Source organism: Girardinichthys multiradiatus, chromosome 5 (assembly GCF_021462225.1).
Source record: "Girardinichthys multiradiatus isolate DD_20200921_A chromosome 5, DD_fGirMul_XY1, whole genome shotgun sequence".
Taxonomy (NCBI): Eukaryota; Metazoa; Chordata; class Actinopteri; order Cyprinodontiformes; family Goodeidae; genus Girardinichthys; species Girardinichthys multiradiatus.
In genome coordinates, this window is record NC_061798.1 from 44265116 (window position 1) to 44280658 (window position 15543).

General features: G+C 37.6%; 1 protein-coding gene across 1 annotated transcript in view; it reads right to left on the reverse strand.

Annotated features, from left to right (window-relative positions):
* tll1 (tolloid-like 1) overlaps positions 1–15543 on the reverse strand; it is an 84576-nt gene that overhangs the window by 52321 nt on the left and 16712 nt on the right. Inside the window, exons 2-3 of the mRNA XM_047366840.1 lie at positions 807–929; positions 571–648 (exon numbers count right to left, since the gene is read on the reverse strand). Of these exons, the coding sequence (XP_047222796.1) occupies positions 571–648; positions 807–929 (201 nt within the window). The remainder of the gene's footprint in view (positions 1–570; positions 649–806; positions 930–15543) is intronic.

The window sequence follows — 15543 nt, forward strand, 5'->3', positions numbered from 1 at the left end:
AACATAAAATGTATCACAAAAATAATCAATGTGCAACAGGAAATCATTGAGAGGCTGCATAATATCGATTCTTTACAAAAAGCAGGGGTCCAAGCCTAATGCTTGGATTTAAAGAAACCTGAGACATTTAGCATTCATTTCAGCATTACTAAAATCTACTGATTGATTTTTTCTGTCATTAAATCAGAGTGGTAAACACTTTCTCAGACATATTGATAATGAAGTGATAAGAGTTAACCTTGCTCTCTTAATTGTTTTAGTCTTCTTGGCTCCAAATGTCTATAAAGTATTATCCCCCTGATGCTGCAATTTGATGCTCAAGTATGTTCTCAAATATATGGTTATGTCTTGTAACCACTGAGCTGAATCTTAAAGGTATGCACATATGTGTCTACTGTTGCTTTGCGGACGCAAATGAACTTTATGCAGGTATATGTCACAGGTCCCTCTATTATCTTCTGCTGTTTTAAAACAATGGAGACTGACTAATTAATGGCACAAAAGAGCAATAAGACCTTGTCCCTCTCTACAGATAAAAATCAATACAAGTGTGAATTTCAGATTGCTTACCAAAGCCAAATCTGCGTATCCTCTCCAGCAGAAGGTATAACGATCCTCTCTTAACAGTTTCATGTTCCCCAAGACCTCCTGATTCAAAAGAAATGCAAACAAATTCAAAACAGAGACATGCATGCGTGACATAATCTGACATCTTTCTATTTTTAAGCTACTCTTCGGCAGCTGTTGAACACACAGCACTACATGACAGTGAATCCGTGTGAGTCAGATTTAATGGATCCACTCACCTGAAGTATGTCCCTGTCGGGAGTGTGAACGCATGTGTGTGTGTTGTTTGAGGTCTATTGTTCTGTCGATCTGGAACATCTGCAGGTCCTCTTCATCTAAGGCAATGTCGCCCCAAAATACAGCTGAAAGAAAGAAGAACAAACTACTGAACACCTGCTTCCTTTTACCTTCTAATGTCAATGTGTATTTTTCTAACATTAAACAAATTAAAATTTGGACCAAAATGCTGCACTGCACAGATTAAACATAACCAAGACTTGAATTAATAACTTGTAAAACAATAAAACCACAAAGTGAGAAATCAGTAGGAATTAACAGAACAAAACATGTAGCACATGTTTAAGGTCAAATAAATATAGTATCTAAAAGCGCTTTAAATTCAGCAATGGATTAATGTTATTAGGACAATGCAATAAATGTTTCAAAGAGTCACTTGTTTTTATCTTTAAGGGTAAATTGATTCAATATCATCAGTAAAGCAATAGAAAATGATTTCATATCTCCTAAAAATGGAACCCAAAGACAACATCTATAAAAAAAAAACAGCAGTGAACCAAGAATGGAGCCTTGTGGAACTCCTCATTTAAGCATTACAGAAGCTTACAAATAATCATCCATGTGGGCTATAAAACCACTGCAAAATAAATACACCCTAAACTTTTCCAGAGTAGTTCCATTGACCTTTGTATTTATTTCAAGCACTGACAACAGAATGCTATAATATACAGTTACAAAAGCAGAACCAACACAGCAGTTTCCTCAATCAAAGGTGAAAAGATCGTTTGAAACTCTCAAAAGGACTGTTTCCGAACTATATGATTTCAATTGCTACTATTACCATATTTGTCATCATTTGTTTTTTTTTACTTATTTTTTATTGAACATTTCTTTAAACAGTCACAGTGGAGAGGTATCAACATATATACATCCATATACATTTGTTCCATATCAATGTTCATTTTGGCTTGTGAAAGTGGTATCATCCTTGTTTTTATATTCACTCAATTTTTCCCATTTTTCAACAAACTGGTCGTTTTGCAGTTTCAGTTTATAAGTGAGTCTTTCCATCACACAGATCTCCTCCACAATACCCAGCCACAGCTCCACCGTTGATGGTTCGTCTTTGTACCATAATCTTGTAATGGCTTTCTTAGTTGCGGAAAGCAAGATTTTTTACCAGGTATTCATCTTCTTTTTGAATTATGTCGTGTGTAAGACACCCCAAATAGAGTGTCTTACATGATCTGGGTATTCCATATCTGAGTATTTTTTTCAAAATAACACATATGTTATCCCAGTATCCAATTAACCTTAGGCAGGACCAAAATATGTGGGTATGGCCTACATCCATCTGACCGCAGAGTCTCCAGCATGGCTGAGAGCTGGTTACCATCATCCTTCTAATCTTTGGGGTTATGAAAAATCTGATTATATTTTTCCCATTGAATTCTCTCCAAACTTTGGAGCAAGTGGCTATACACTGCGTTTTACAGATTTTAAACCATTCTTCCTCACTTATATGTTCCTGCAGTTCCTTTTCCCATTTTTCTTTAATATATACAGTAGATGTTTCCCTGCCTCCCATCAACGCCCGATACAGTACCGAAATAACTATACATTTCTTCCCCTCATAAGCCTTCTGAAATATTCCAATTATTGTACTTATTTTAGTTTTTACCTCTTTCTCATGCTAGTCTCTTATCTCTAAATATCAATATTGATCATGATCACCCAGTCCAAATTTTATCTTGAAGTTCTGAAAACTCAGCAGCCTATCTTGTTCTAGCATTTTGCATTTCGCTGTAATCCCCTTATCTGCCCAATGCTTGAACCCTTTTTCATAAACCCCCGGTCCACACCTCAGGTCCCAAGCAAACCAGCTCAGACTCTTTGTGTCTTTCTCTAATCTATAACTGTCAACTACTGTGTTCCATATTTCAAATGTATTCCTGGTTATTAAATCTTGCTCAATACTTAGTTTGCCTAATAAGCCTTTATGTGCAACTAGATTTCTGATTTCCATTCTTTTCCTATCTATTGCCATATTTTTCCATCTTGAAACATAATCATCATTGCACCAATACACCAGGGGTCTAATTTGTGCGGCCCAGAAGTATTCCTTGAGGCCCGGCAAGCCCAGCCCTCCTCTGTCCTTTGGAAGCTAAAGTGTTTTATATCTGACCCTAGGTTTCTTCCCATTCCATATAAACCTTGATATCCATTTGTCCCGTTCTACAAATTGCTTTTGTGCTACCATCAATGGTAAGGACTGGAACAGGTATAACAGTCATGGTAAAATATTTATTTTAATTAAATCCACTCTTGAACTGAGATCAAGAGTTAAATTGACTCTAGAAATTGCACTGTGTTCTGAGACATTTGTTACTCCTATCCTACATTCTTTCACTCTATGTAGTTCTTTCTTATTCATTAGTATATAATCAATTCTGGAATAGACAGCATATGGTATTGAATAGTGGGTGTAGTCCCGTTCTGAGGGGTGAAATTCTCTCCATAAATCTAGTATAGCCATTTCTGACATCATAGTGTTCATATATCTACTGATTTGTGTTTTACTCTTTTTTGTACTAGTTGTATCTGTCCTATGATTTAATACAACATTAAAATCTCCACCACATATTATTATCCCGTCTGCTTCCAAATTAATAAGATCAAATATTTTCTCAAAAAGTGCCTTGTCGCTTTCTGGGGGGCGTATACATTAAACAATGTTATTAACTGTTTTTCCAATTTGCCCGTAATCAGTAGATATCTTCCCTCTTTGTCTTTAATTTCCTTGAACAATTTGAACTGAACATTATTCGAAATCAATGTCATAACTCCCCTTTTATGCTTCTGTCCATGAACTGGAGAAAGAATTTCTATACCCCAGTTTTTTGTACTTTTCATGTCCTTCTTTCGATAAATGCGTCTCCTGAAGGAGAATGATCTGCACCTTTTCTTTTCTAAATTTGGTCAAGACCTTATCTCTCTTCTTAATATTATTTAAACCGTTAACATTCAATGACACCACTGTTATATCATTAGCCATTATTTATCTATCTTAATTTGATTCACACCTTCTCCACCAAACAACGACCTATCCACAAAAATTAAATTAACAAAAATTCTGAACTTCGAACTAAGAGTGGGCCAAATTCCCAAGAGGCCCTGTCCCCCTGCTGGTAAGAGAGGGGGGTGACCTTTCATAAACAAAAGGCCCCCTCTAGTGGCTTTGGTTAAACCCATAATAAGTTTTCCTGACCTGCTAGATAAGTCCAACAGTCACTTGTTTATTGATTCCCCCTGTCGAGTCTTGTCTAAACTTTAGAGAAGTCTGAAGACCCAACCCTCACCCCCTGTTTCCAAAGAGGGGGGGAAAGGGTGATTACTTCCATCTGCCCTTATAGACTATTTCCAGCTTCTTACCCTTTTACGTTGAAAACGGTCAACTTTGGGGGCCGTCATCCATAGACAATTTATTCGCCAGTTACCTCGATGCCCTTAATGTCCTCATCTTTTAAATTCCTGCAGCTTTTCCTTCGCTTGGTTCCCTGCATTCCGGCCCGTGTCCTCTGAAGTGGTGGTCCTGCAGTCTGTTTTCCGTTCCTTCCCGACGCGCTGCCATAGTAGCGCCCTCTGGATTTTCTCCTCCAGTGGAGGTCCGGTGCCGCTTTTGTCCTTAATCTTCAGTCCTCATCCCCTCATATCTTTTGCAGCCTCCTCCACGCTGTTGTAAATCTTGGCGCCATCCAACAAGTGAATCCGCATCATTGTCATTGGCGTTTGGAAGCGGATTTTTTGTTCTTTCAGAGCCTTTTTAATCTCGGAATAGGATATTCGTTTTTCTATTACCTTGGTGGGGTAATCTTGGTCAAAAAATATCCATCTTCCCTCGACTTCGATTTTCTTTTTCCAAGCTTTGGTCAGAATGTATTCTTTGGTTTCATATTTGAGAAAATTGACCACTATGGACCCCTCGGATTAGCACCCGTTGGTGGCTTCTTTCCGAGGCTTCTATGAGCCCGCTGCATCTGCAGCTCGGTTCCGTCCGGTAGCGGCAGCTCCCGGTGCAGGAGACACTCCACCATTTCTCAAACCGATTCGTTGTCTTTCTCACTTCACCTCGTCCTTGAATTCATCTTTGAATTTTGTGAGGTCCTGCTTCTCCTTTTTAAATTCCCAGATTTCTGCCATGATGGTGTGTAGCCCCTCCAACATGGCCTGGAGCTGCTTCGAGTCACCGCTTTCTTCTTCCATTTGTTCGGCTTCAAAATCGTGTTCTTTGGGCGTTTTTTTCTTCATACTTCTCTCCTTACGTCCTCCACTCATTTCGTGTCTGGGCGAATCGTGTTTTAATTAGTTTCTTTGTTTTAGGGAGGTTTCTTTCGTTTTCTCGACACGGGAGCTCAGTCTTATTCTGCCATCTTGCTCTGCGTCCCTCCAGAAGCCCATCATTTTTATTTTTAATGGAAATCATATTTCATCAAGCCATTTCTCTGACTACTTGTCCTTGCAGGGTCATTGATCTCTGGTTGTTAATGGGTGAGAGACTAGGTACATCCTGTACTGCTCACCAGTATATCACAGGATAACAAAGAGACACACAACAACCATCTCCTGAGTACAATTCAGAAAGTTAACCTAACATATATGTGTTTTTTGACCATGGGAGAGAGTCAGGGTACCTGGATACATCCAATGCATGCACAGGGAGAACATAATAACTCCATGCAGAGAGGCCCTGGCTGGCATTCAAACCTTACTGCAAGGTAACTAAAACAGTGCGCAGCCCATGAAGAAACTCCTAACATAGTATCATCTCCAGACTGACAGCAAAACTGGGAAACCCTATACTTAACAGCTTAATCACATCTGGATTTAAGGTCTGTCTTCTTGTTGGTTAAGGGTAATCTGATTTGTCATAAGGGTTTAGACTCAGAGTAGTTCACTGTTGTAGTTTAAAAAAAAGGCAGAAACCTTCAAGGGACAGATGATGATTACCAAGTGCTCGGATAAAGCTCTATTTTATTAGTGCCCGAAAACAAACTTTAGTTATTTAGGTGAAAGTCAACGTTGCTGTTGAAAAGTTGCAGACTCACCTAAAACCCGAATGGAAGTGCCAACAAGTGTGTTTCTGAGAATTAATTATGATCTGCCTGATCTTAAGATTCAAAAGGTTTTTCATGCTTGGACTTATTCAGTCTGACCCAGATTGACCTACTAACACCTATTGTGAGAAGGTCTAAATTCCTTTGATTAGGTTAGTACAATGGGCTTTAGTCCACAGAAACTGTTCCATATAAGAGAAGGTAGCCCACACACAACTCCTGGAGTATAGATGTTTTTATGGACTGAGCCTGTAATTTGAAATTTTTAAACACATACCTGCTCAAGTCTAATTATTCCAATTAGTCTGGGGGTTTGGAGTGGGGGGTTATTTGCGTTGACCAAGTTGAGGATGTGGGAATGTTTGTTTGGTGCCATCCCATTGAAACTTATAAATATGACTCCCTGATAATAATTTAAAAAAGCTATTTTTAATGATCACTGATGATATGGGGCTGGATGAACGAAAAAGGAGCAGGGCATATGGCTGCCATTACCTCTACAGTAAATGCATAGTTGGACATTGAAATTTTTCTGAAAATTTCTTATTCACTAAGTCTAAATTAAGTTTGATGATAATTATTTGTTTTAGGATGATGATATATCTTTTCACTGAAAGATCATTAAAACCTTTATTTAGGAAACAGCCTCAATCTCAGTCAACTTGAAAATTTATTTTTTGTGACAAAGCGAGAGAGAGCAAGACTTTTAACAGGAAGACTGAACAGAGTATTTCAATGCTCTGTTTCATCCATTTGTGCTTTTAACCCGTCTCTCATTGAACACGCTACATTTAGAAATGTTGGCAGCTTTTTTGAAAATATAATTGTTACAGGTAGGATCTAGATTATCCCCAATATACAAACAGAAACAGCTGTTTTTTGTAATGCTAGCTACGCTAATTTTGCTAATTTAAGATGCAAAACAGAGTTTAAAATTTCAACTACATTAACATTTTATAGTTGTTTTTTGAGGTTTTGTGGAGCAGGTTGGCTTTATTTGAAGTAATCAGTCAGAAAAGAGCCAGAGAAAGAAGGGGAAGACATGCAGCAAACATCCCGAGGTTAGGAACCAAACCCGGGGCAGCCACATCCACTCTACCACTAAAGTCCCATTTATATTTTAGTTGTTAAAGAGAAGTCAGAATTGACTGACATGGGTATTGGTGGGTTTAAGATTGAAAATTGCCTATTATTTTTCCTAGCCACTGAATGAGTTGATTTTTTTTTCTTCTAGGTAAAGGTCAAACTCTGAAGAGAAGGTATGGTTGGGGTACGTTTTTCAGAATATTCAGCTGTTAATAAAATGGCTTTCTGATCTGTTTTCTGCTACAAAGTAAAACTGATTGATTCCAAAATAAGGGATTTCAGTGGCTGCATTTGTTATCTCTTGGTGATTAATTCCTCAGTACTGCGACTTGCTGACTTTTAGAAACCTTGTCATGCAACAGTACAGACTTTCACTTTAAGCTTTCTTACACACATTGAGAAACTTGTGTTTTATATCAGCTGGAGTCTAGAATAGCTTAGTCTGCCAGTTGCACTGCTTACAGACACACCAATACAGAAACACACACACCAATCCACCAGCCCGGTGGTCTTACAATGGCCTGATATCAGGCCTGTGAAGGCTTTTTCTGGAAAGTTGCTCTCATAATGACCCATAATACCTTCATCCTAACTTGGATGTAGGGCTTTATCTTAAGGAACTCTGGTTAATGCTGTGCTCATCAACCTTATCTTAATAGGTGTAAAATGCCTTTAAATAAATCAACCTTTTATTGCAGTAGCATAATCTCACACTGAAAAAAAATCATTAATCTTCTATACAGCTTATTCCATAGTGGGTCACAGGAGAGCTGGTGCCTATCTCCAGTAGTCTGAGGGCAAGAGGCAGGGTTCCTCCCTGGACAGATCACCAATCCATCGCAGGGCAACACAGAGACATATAGGACAAACAGCCATGCACACACCCACTCACACCTAAGGGCAATTAAGAGAGACCAATTAACCTAACAACCATGTTTTTGGACGGTGGGAGGAAGCAGGAGTACCCAGTGAGAACCCACGCATGCACGGGGAGAACATGCAAACTCCATGCAGAAAGACCCCTGGCCAGGAGTCAAACCCAGGACCTTCTTGCTGCAAGGCAACAGTGCTACCAACTGCACCACCGTGCAGCCCCACTGAAACAGTTTAATAAAATAAAACCTTGAACTTAACTGTATTTATTCATGTAAAAATATTTGTTCTTAAAGATAGGAACAATAAATGGTAAAGAAAGCAATTCTTGTTTCATTTAGCCACTGGTCCAAAGACTGAACAAGGATCCATATTTATCTTGCCACCACACACGCAGAAGAGGATGGTAGATGGGGGCATTTTACAGTTTGAAAACTACAGCAAAAAGTGGTATTTTTGGGGTCATGACCACCATTATACATTGTCTACATGCTAACAGGTTATGTTGGAGACATTTCAGCAAAAAACCTTTTCAGTTCCTAAATGTGTGGAGTTTGCTAACTGCTGCGAGGGCTTTACCTGGAATTGTGTGCCTAGGTCAGATGAGACTAAAATTTAGTTTTTCAGCAACACTCCAGGTAGATCTGGTGTGAAGCAAATGATTAATGTCTGAAGAAGCATCTCATTCCCATTGTTAAGCATGGTGAAGGATCTATTATACCGTGGACCTGTTTTTATTCTAAAGGCCTAAGGAACCTAATTAGAGTCCATTGCATCATGACCTCTTTAAAAAACTAAAAATGGTTAACTACTGTCTTTCAGCAGGATAATGATCCAAAATATATTTGTAGATCAACATAGAAATGGTTCACAGGACACAAAACTATCCTTCCATGGTGTTCTCAGTCCCCAGGCTTCAGGTCTATAGAAACCTTCTCTCAGAGATCCTTCTCTCTGTTTAGGTTCTAACCTTGTAAAATATGAAGATCAAGAAAAGTCCTAAGGTCAAAACGGTTGCAAAAAGTCTTTACAACAGAGGTACCAATATTTATGCCATTGTTAATTTTGTTAAAAACAAGTATTTCTTATGTGACTTTTCTCCCCCTGTGGAGTAAATGTACTCAAATTAAAGGTTTGATTTTCTAAATTATGCTATTGCAATAAAGGACGAATTAAAAATATTTTACATATTTTGCCCCAGGCTTGGCATTAAATGTACACAAATATATGACTTTGATGGCAGTGGCACCTTGCTATTGTTGCTAGGTGGATTAACAGAAAAATAGTCCAGAAATTGCAAAAAATAAATAAAACAGGAACATCCATGTCTCTCCCTTGTAGTATGCGGTATTCAATGGGGTCCATTTAGGTCTGATTGTTACAAGCCCTGTCCCATGATGATGGTAAGTCACAGACACCCACTGATTTATTTGAGGTTGATAGTTTTGTAAGGAATAATAACTTTAGGAACTGTTTAACCAAGAAAATATATTGCTTTTGAAGCTTCAGAATTGTCACACGTTTTGTTTTTGAGGCTTTTACTGTCCATACATCTCCATCAATAACCCATATTCTAAATCAAAAGGCTTAAATTCATTTTCTCCAGAATAAGCGTGTCACATAAGAGATTTTTATCCCAGATTTAAGACACAGCCATGCACCAAAAGGCCCGCCTAGAGACTTTAGTATTAGTTTAACCGCCTTGAGTTTTCACAGCTGTAACGTACTTTCAGATAGCTCTGTGATCTCATCATAAACAGTTTTTTTTACCAAAAACACAGCAGCTTTTACTATTAAAGCCTTTATCAGCTAGTACTGCATCTTTCAAACATGGTATCTTTACTTGTGGAGATACTGCTTAATGTATGAAATAAACTGGTTTGAAAATCACAAAACAAATGTTACCACCCACATGGAGAATTTAGTATGGCATAGATTTAAGCTAGTTTTAAATGTTTAACATGCCTTAGGAGAAGCTTTTTGGGTTCTTGTGTGGAAACAATTTTGGCTCCTTCTGTCAAATAAACAGCTCTTCCTAAAGGATTCAGACGTCTTATAAAGAGATAATTCATCCAAAATGTTCTGGGTGTATCCTGGAAGCTCTTCCATGTGTTCTTGCTTGGACAAAACATCCAACGGAAGTTGCTCCAGGAAACAATCACATCAGATCCATAAACCTTCCTCTTCTGGCTCTGTTCAACTCTAAGAAGGATTTCTGCCTTGCTGCACTGAAGAAAAAAATACTTTTTCTGATCCCTGTTTGGACCAGTTGAGTCTTATAAAACATGAGGGTTTCTGACCTCCAGTCAAACCAAAAAAACTATTAGTGACTTGTGGAAAATAATAGTGGAGTCCATTTACTTAATTTACTTTCAGTAGACTATGAGCAGATTATAGAAAATTACTTAACAAATCATCGGCTGGTTTGAATTTGTTTTTAACTATGCTTTATAAATAAATTTGACAGAGAAATTCACCCACAAGTAAGCATGAAGAGACCTGGTGTGGCCAAAAGCCCTGTGACAAATGTTTTCTTTTCATACCTGAGTTTTTTAGGAATTAAATAGGTAGCGATGACAACAAATTTTAAGACAGTCCCTGGAAAAGATCAAAAAACTCACAAGCGACTTAAAAAATATTAATGACCACAATGGTCAGAGCCGAAATCACTGTTGAAGGACATGATGTGCGATGGTCAGTGATTAATTTACTTTGCATGTTTGTACTTGAAATTTGTCTCATGTTTGATAGGTGTGAGCCTATCAAACATGAGATAATCCACTAATGGTTAATAGCAGGACAGCACAGGGGGGTGACGGGTAAAGGTGGGGCTTCAAGCCATAACTCCAGCCATCATTACGTCAACAGAAACGCAATAACTTTCACGCAGAGCAGAGCAAGATCGAGTGGAGCCATGCAGTGCTGGAACCGAGACTGAAAAAGAGGCATAAGGGACTTTAAATATGGCGTGGTTATTTGTGAGGGGTGGTCAGAAACTGCTGATCTACTTGGATTTACATGCACAACCATGTTTTGAGTTTACAGAGAATGGTCCAAAAATGAGGAACTTCAGTAAGAGGCAGTTGTATGGATGAAAATAGCTTGTCGGTGTCAGAGGTTAGAGGAGAATGGGCAGACTGGTCCAAGATTACAAAAAGGCAACAGTAGCTTGAACAACCACCTCACTACATCCAATGAATGCAGAAAACCATCTCTGAACACATAACACATCAAACCTTAAAGAAGATTGGCTACAGCAGCAGAAGACCACATGAAGTGGGCCTCCTGTCAGCTAAGCTAACAGGGAACTGAGGCTACATTTCACATATGCTCACCGAAATTGGGCAATAAGAGATTAGAAAAATGCTTCCTGCTATGATGATTCTTGATTTCAGCTGGTAGAGTTGGAATGTGACATCCTGACATTTGTCTGTTTACTATTATACCTTACTTATTCTTCATATGTTCCCCAGCCTTTTTACAGCTTAATGGCAAGTAAAAGCCTGCAATGTGCAATCTGTTACACTCTAAATTAGTCAAATTACAACAAGAAGATAAGCAAGTAATAAAACACAAGACACAATCCTTTACTGTAAAGTTTTAACAGAGGGGAATAACAAGAGATACTCCTTAAATCATGGAGTACCAAAACTGATCATTTTTAAAAAGACTTTTAATTTCACCGCTGGTAACAGCACTTTAAACAAGTACAAAGTACAGTATTTATATTTATGTTGTCATTACAGACAATGTCTTTTAGACCGATGAGGCATTAACACATCGGACATATATGAAATGGAGACTTAAATATTTCAAATGAATGAGCTTACTTGTAAAGTAAAATTACTTTTATGTTCCAAAATATTCTGCAAGTACTTTATACTGAGCAGGAGCAGAAAAGAAGAGACACCTCAAGAATAAATAGAAATAATGTTAAATGTCACATGACCATGAATATAACATTTTTGGAATAGTTTTTCAGTTGATGGATACACAATGCAGATAGCAGATTACATTCATTCAGCTGCTTTTTCTGTATCTACTGCAGTTCATATAGACAACACTGCTGTAGATGCCTAAAGATAACCATCTTTAGATGATTATCTGAACTTAATTATTACTCTCCATTGGGATTCGAGACACTTATACATTAACAATGGCCTAGGAGAGGCTTGTCACTTAGCTAATCAGGACAGCTATTGAAGGAAATGCGGGACAAGACGAGGCTATTGTGTTCATTGCAGTCCATTGTATTGGTGGAGACAGGAGTAAACCACAGGGACCACGGATTTACAAAATGTTACATCAGGTAGCTTTACTATAAAAGCATGTTTCGTAGGGTGTTACACAGACGGTACAGATTATGGCCGATTTGCCCAGGGTTTTTTGCTGTATGACATGAACTGATCATGATATGAGGTAGCTATTAAAGCTGCTTTGTACTATGTATGTTCTCAAGCCTCCCCAATAACAATTTGGGTCAATTTAAAATGTAAATGTAGGGATAAGAAAATGATTCCAGCCTCAAATAAGGATACTTGGTAAAATATAAAAATTGGTAGCTAATTACTAGATGTATACACTTAGTTGAGATTAATTTAGATCACTGTAATTGATTTACCTTGGTTTGGTTTATCTTATCTTTTTAAGCTTAGATTACTTCAGTTTAGCATGTCTTAATTCATTTTGGCTTAGGTTGGTTTGGCTTAATATCTTAACTTAGTTTATTTTAGTTAGTTTACCTTAGTTTGTCTTTATCTTAACTTATTAGATCTTGACGTTTTGCCTTAGTTAAGTTTAGCTTATCTATCGGCTTAGTTTTGTAACTTGGTTTAACTTAATTTTAGATTGATTTGACTTTGTTTATCATATCTTTGTTTAGCTAATTTTCTTTTTTTTGTCTTGTTTTAGGTTAGCTTGGTTTACCTTTTTTTTCTAGAGGCAACAACTATTATTTAGTTTTGACAATAGCATAAAATGTGAAAAATAAATAACCTTCCACAGCTGGAACTTGATAATTTATATACAGAAACCTTATAACTATTACTGCAAAACAAAATCCCTTCAAGTTTTAAAGAATGCATTTGTGTGAGTAAATTCACTTATTCAACTCACTTTTTGTTAGTTGTTTGCCTAAACATGATAAATAAGCGTACATTTGTTGTGTAAAGACAGGCATGGGTTGGAACAAATCTTACACAAAGCTGTAAATGTCCTAAAGATGGTTCCAGCAAATTAAATCACGACAATTATATAAAAAAATAAGCACAAAATAAATAATTCAATAAAATGTTATTCCCTTACACAGTTTTATTGTATAACAGACGTTTTAAAGGTTGAGTCTAATAAACACATTTCTTGCCACTTCACAACTACAAAAGAGGTTTATTTGATTCTTCAGAGGTTTATGTGGGTGTGCCTTTTTATATAAGGTTCCACTTGCACACGTACTTATTTTTTATGTTTCAAAGTGACCTTTTTCATCTGTCATTTCTGACACTAAACTGCATCAAAGTTTCAACTAACACTCCCTGTGATGGGGCTACTGCTAAAGTAATATCTCTGTAAAGCAAAAAACAGAACCCAAAAAAATAGCAAAGTACCACAAACACCTAAAGAAGCACCAGTTTCTTATGTACTATGGATCACCTACATTAAAATTAGATTCACCATTGTATTTATTGTCATATGTAGGAAACCTTTGTTACAGTAGGAGAAGTTAAACCTGTGGTATTTGTATATAATTACAGCCCAACAGAAGGAACTACAATGATTAAAGGCTTTACAGAAAAAGGGAGCTGACACAAGCAGAAATGCAAAGACAAAGGAGAGGGGGAGCACAGTGATAGTAATTTTGGCTCATTGATTGGGGTCTTGTTAATCCATAGGGATACCATTAATAGCCCAAAGTCAAGCCTGGGGTGAGGAAGGGTTAGGATAGTGAGGCTCCTAAGATGCAGAAGGATAAGAATCGATCTGAAAACCCTGGAACCTCCCAGGAGACCTGCCAGGAGATCATGCTGACCAGGGCCTTACTGTTTGCCCTTCAGGACGGGCATTGCAGCAAGCACACACACATTTAAATACACACACACTAACACACATTTCAATGCAGTAATGCACCAAACACAAACAGTTCTTAACAGCAGAACAGCTTTCCGACCAGTTTGAGAGATGTTTATAATATTCTGATGCTAAAATTACAAGTTTCAACAATTTTACTAAATATTTTTAAAAACTGTACCAGCCATTGGTGTTTCTTTCATGTACGGTCTTAAATGTGTTATACCTTTGCGTAGATGCATTGACCTCATTATCTTATCCTTAGTGGAAAAAGAATTTGTATTGTAGGAAAAGACAAATGTCTGTGAAGTTCCTAAAGCTGAACTGGAGATGTTTACCCTCCCTTTCACACTGTCTGAAGACCACACCATGAATAGTCTTTGCAGGGTCTTGACAAATGACAAGGTACTGAGGAGCGTATTAGAAAAGCAGTGGATTCCATGTTGCATATGAAAGGTCATTGATGATTTTGAGCGTAAAAGTGAGTGGTGCATGGTGGCAGAACTTGAAGCATATCTGAATAGGAAAAGGGCATATTCAAGACCTGCATGGCTTGATTATCAAGAATATGAAGCAGGACTGGCCACACTGACTTCATGCCAACCTTATATAGCCGACACATGCTGACAGCACTGTAACCCCGTTAATGCAATTCTCTTGGAAGTGATGCTGCAATGTGAGTCCTCTGCTGAGATTGTTTTTACTACAACTAATGTAAAACCTCTCCTGCAATTGCCTTTTGGACACAAAGCAGAAGGAATTAGGGCTATGGTTGAGGTTCTGCACAGAAAACCCCTTCGTCTGCATTTTCTCATGCTGTTGAATCCAATAATGGAAGTGCAAAAATCCCTCGTAAAATGTAAAAAAAGAAAGATGAGGAGATTGTGATATGGTTATGGACATAGCCTAGAAAGGTCATTGATGATTTTGAGAACAGATCTGATACCCATGGTAGCAGAGTCCTACTAGTATGGTGTGATCCTGGGTGTACATCTTGGGATACTCTTGGGAATGTAATGCTGATTAATAAAACATAGTAAGAGGGCAGGACAGTGTCCCAGGAACGCAGAAAATATCAGAGTGAAACCTATTTAATTAATTACAAAACGTTTAGCACCATCATGTATGTATAAACAATGAAGGAGGTTTTTTCAACTCTACAGCAATCCATCTACTTTGTAAAAGTTCTTATGGGTTGTAGAGAGAGTAGTGGGGTTTTCATCCAGTGTACAGTGCTAATTGATGTTCAAATGTTTACAGATGATGTTTTACTGAATATAAGTAAAAATAGTAAGATGCAACAAAACAGCCATGACTCATATGAGAGTTGATTTATTTTCTTAATGAAGATGGATTACCTAATTTTTAATAGATTTTGATTAAATGTCCTGATTACTGAACTCAACCTATCTCTTACAAAATCTAGCAAAAATATATGACTGTTAAAATGCTTGTAGCATGCTGTTAAAAAGTACACAGTCAAAGGATAACAGTACTGAACCTGTTCACCACTGACTTCAAGATTATTTAATGTTTTGTCTTCAAAGACCTCTGTAATTGGTACCTGAACCATTTTTCTTTGTTAATCACAGTTTCTCTGCAC